The sequence below is a fragment of the Papilio polytes genome, unplaced genomic scaffold (assembly GCF_000836215.1).
Source record: "Papilio polytes unplaced genomic scaffold, Ppol_1.0 DF821400.1, whole genome shotgun sequence".
NCBI classification, from domain to species: Eukaryota; Metazoa; Arthropoda; class Insecta; order Lepidoptera; family Papilionidae; genus Papilio; species Papilio polytes.
This window is the reverse complement of record NW_013527804.1, coordinates 1,967,910-1,971,759: the sequence shown is the minus strand read 5'-3', so window position 1 is coordinate 1,971,759 and position 3,850 is coordinate 1,967,910. Positions and strand designations below refer to the sequence as shown.

Sequence of the window (3,850 nt, the reverse complement as noted above, 5' to 3'; positions counted from 1 at the left end):
GCAAACGAGCAAGCGGCCACCAAATACCGCCGAACTAGCGAAGCGACTGCTGCCCATAGACATCCGCAATTGCAGATGTGTAGCCTACCTTTAATCGATGGAGGAGACGCACATAAAGAGAATTTCCCTTCCTATGCGTCTCCACCGTCAAATCGACTTTTCCTTCCCATCCTTTGCTAATAAGAAAAAGGGTGTGAAGAAAAGGGACTAAAGTTGGGCCTCCGGCACCACACTCATCAGACTGTACGCGGAATTTCTCCCACTTCACATCTGTGTTCTGTGTGGTCGTGGTATTGGTGGGGCGAGCCGGCCCTACAGAACATGTTAAAGCGGGCTCTACCACTGTAGAAATTATTTATAGTTTGTTTTTATACGTTTTTTAGGAATCTCAACAAATCTTTTCTTCGTGTCGCTGGTGTTTATTCTGAGCTGGTATCATCTGCAGGAAGGTTTGCCCGAATTTATTAAGGTAATTTCGAATTATTTATTACTAACTTGCTCGCGACTTCAGCCGAGTGGAATTAAAAAAAATCAGAAGCCTATTTCAGTCCGTGATAACGTAGCTTTTTAATATTGAATTTTAAATTGGCCCACTAGTTTTTGAATTTTTTAATGCAAAAATACAAATCTTTCCTCTTTATAAAAATACTAGCTTTCACTCGCGACTCCGTCCGCGTGGTATAAAAAAAAAAACAAAAGTAAGTTGTCTATGTGCCATTCCAGACTATCCTCTACATCTATACCAAATTTCATCGAAATCCGTTCAGCCGTTTAGGCTACAAACTGTAAAAATCATCCATCTAAACTTTCGCATTTATAATATTATTATGATTTGAAAATACCCATTAAATTGATAATCTAAAATGGTGCCATCGATCAGCAAACTGTTATTATAATTGTTGGAAAAAAATTGTATTGTGCTTTTTAAATTAAATAAACACAAATACGAAGGTTTAAATTTTTGTAATTATTCCAGAGCAAATTCGGCGATAAAGAAGTGAAAAAAGAAGAATCCATTAGCAAAATTAAGCTGGAACAAGAGAGTAAAGGTATGAATTCAAAAACTTAACTCTCACTCAGAGTCGTGGATGTCACTAAGGGAGACCCTTAGTATAGATTTTTGATATAGAATGAGACTTTTTTTAATAATTATCAAGTTCATTAATATTGTGTTGTTTTGCAGATTTCCCTTTCTTTGACGACGATGCGTTGCGGCAAGAATTCCAGAAATTGGAACAGAAGAAAACTTAGAAGACTGAAATTTTATACATTAGAATATTAAAATATTTAACTCAAGTCTCTTAATTGTTGATATTTTCGTTAAAAAATATTTTCCCATCCATTCTCTTAGAATTACCAAATAGAATGTTTTTAGATAACATTCACATGTCAAACTATCAATTTAAAAATATATTTTCATTTATCAGAAAAAAGCAAACAAGCATTAGGTTTCTTTACCTAAGCCAGAGGAGGGGACGCACAGAAACAGGTAATTTACCCTTCCTATGCATCCTCTGCGAAATGTTATTCAGCACCACTTTTGTGTTTTAAGATTTAACCAATAAAATAAAATTGGGTATAATTTGACGTTTTATTTCTTTTTAATAATGTTTTCCAAAATATATGACTCTTTGTTGTTTTTGCATAAATAAAACAAATTTCCAATAAATTCCGATATTTATTAAGATAAAGGATTATTTTATACATTGTTTACATATGATATGTACAGATTAAAATTCCAAATATAATTGTATACAGATTATATAAAGCGAGATTTTTTTTTAATCTACCTAATTTCAATTACAAAGGCATAGAGGGCAGTATGCGTTGGTATTGTGCGATTTATTTTATACACTATGTGAGAACTTTTTAGGGTATAATAAAATTACATTTAAAAAATCAAAATAGTTATAGATCAAAAAAGTGCTCAAAAACATGATTTTTTTTGTGTATGATTTAAACAGATTTTACTAACCTAAAACAATAAGTGAAATATTTTAAAACTAAGCAATATTATACATAATATTAATTAAGAAAACATATACAAAATATAACAAATCTTCGATTATTTTGTTTGTGGTCCAGCCAACAATAAATATAAAAAATCGATTCAAGTTCGTTGCATATTTTACTAGTTTAAATTAATATGTGCTGAGGAATATTTTCTTTATACATTCCCGACGTTGTTTTAATACAAATGATACCTTTTTCCAATAAAAAGATTTTTTTTCTAATAATATCTTCGCGAAAAAAATGTGATAACCTTTTTATAAGTCGGATATGTATTAAATTTATTATTACAACATAAATATGTTTTTAAATAATACTTAGTAAGAAATTAAAAACAATGTAACAAAAAATATAGAAAGTGAAAACTTACTCAAAATTCTTTGTTACTCAAAGTGTCAAATAACATCTTTCTTTGTCGCACGTTATCCTAATGTATACATTTGTCTCGTTCACACATTAATATTTCGGATAACTATTTTGTGACGTTTGCAATATTTGATATCGTAAAATTATTTAAAAAAAAAACTACAATTATTTTTTTATATTAATATTGTAACTTTGAGTACATTTATTATTAATAAAGTTTAAAATCATAGATTTTACATAGTACAGATATATTTTTAAATTCAATTTTGTTGAACCAACCTTTAATTTTATTTGTTAAAGATCATATTGACTGGCAATAATTTTTCTCGTTGCTTTTAAAACTAAAAGGAATTATCAAACTAAATTTTAACCGCGAAAATTCACTGCCCAATTACTTATATCAGGGTAAAAATCGATCTGAAATCAAATTGTTTTTTTTTTCATTCAGGATTATTCAATTATTATTATTTGAAGTTTTTATAAGTGTTTAGACAATGGAAACCCAAAGTAATATTAATCAATTACTAAAAAAAGCTGCAAAATATAAAATTAAGTAAAATAGTGTCTTTTATTTTGTAAATATGAATGAAATCTTAACATAGTTTCGCTGATTCTAACGGAATGACATGTGCGTTATATTTTAAAAATATACTAAAACTGTTGAAAATCGATAATTTCCTTTTTCTACATTATAATAATTCCCTTGTGTATAATTTTTATAATTCGATAATATTTCTAAGAATTGCTTTCTTAATGTACTAATATTTATAATACAACTAAATAAAACTAGGTTTCTAATGTCAACCCAACCTTCACCGTATAAAGATTGTTGTCAGCTTCAAAAAATAAATTCAATTCTAATATAACTGGCAACTATATTGATTTTACTTTCGAAATAAGCAACGACAAAATAAACACAATTAATACTTTTTTCAAAAAAAGGCGGATTAATTAGAAACAAGAGAAACACCGTATTTTGTAAAAAAAAAAACCTTGAATTTTTTAATACTGTTAAAGGTATTATTGTTTTCGTATTTTTAGCACCTTTTATCGCCTTCAAAATATTTAAAATATTGGCACATTTGAACGGTTGGTGTAATTTTTGAGCGGATTATGATAGAATTTTTACGACATAAAAATGAAAATTACTTGAAGTTGATTTTCAATCTTTGGCATTCATCAATTCATTTTTAAATTAAAACTATTTACATAACCAATATTTGTTTACACAACAATTGTTTTCAAAAAACCTGTTACTTTTTCAAAAAAAGCACGAAAAAAAATCCATGGCTCCTACTTAGACTATCGTAAACCACAATTTTGAAATTTTGAGTTTGAAAATTAACTTAATAAGTATTTATTAATTACAATGTAAATGTATATCTTTAGAAAGAACTGTAAATTTCGGTTATTTATTTATGTTTGATAAGTTATTATTAGTACATACGATAGTTTGCGCAGGAGCTATCGAAAT

At 28.2% G+C, this 3,850-nt stretch overlaps 2 protein-coding genes across 2 annotated transcripts in view; one reads left to right on the top strand and one right to left on the bottom strand.

Moving 5' to 3' along the window:
- Positions 1–1,568, top strand: part of LOC106108771 (seipin) — a 5,817-nt gene extending 4,249 nt beyond the window's left edge. Inside the window, exons 6-8 of the mRNA XM_013290031.1 lie at positions 384–469; positions 977–1,049; positions 1,184–1,568. Coding sequence (XP_013145485.1) covers positions 384–469; positions 977–1,049; positions 1,184–1,251 — 227 coding nt within the window. The 3' untranslated portion in view covers positions 1,252–1,568. The remainder of the gene's footprint in view (positions 1–383; positions 470–976; positions 1,050–1,183) is intronic.
- A 1,109-nt stretch (positions 1,569–2,677) lies between these two features.
- LOC106108700 (leucine-rich repeat-containing protein 1-like) overlaps positions 2,678–3,850 on the bottom strand; it is a 5,467-nt gene continuing 4,294 nt past the window's right edge. Inside the window, exon 7 of the mRNA XM_013289960.1 lies at positions 2,678–2,717. Coding sequence (XP_013145414.1) covers positions 2,678–2,717 — 40 coding nt within the window. The remainder of the gene's footprint in view (positions 2,718–3,850) is intronic.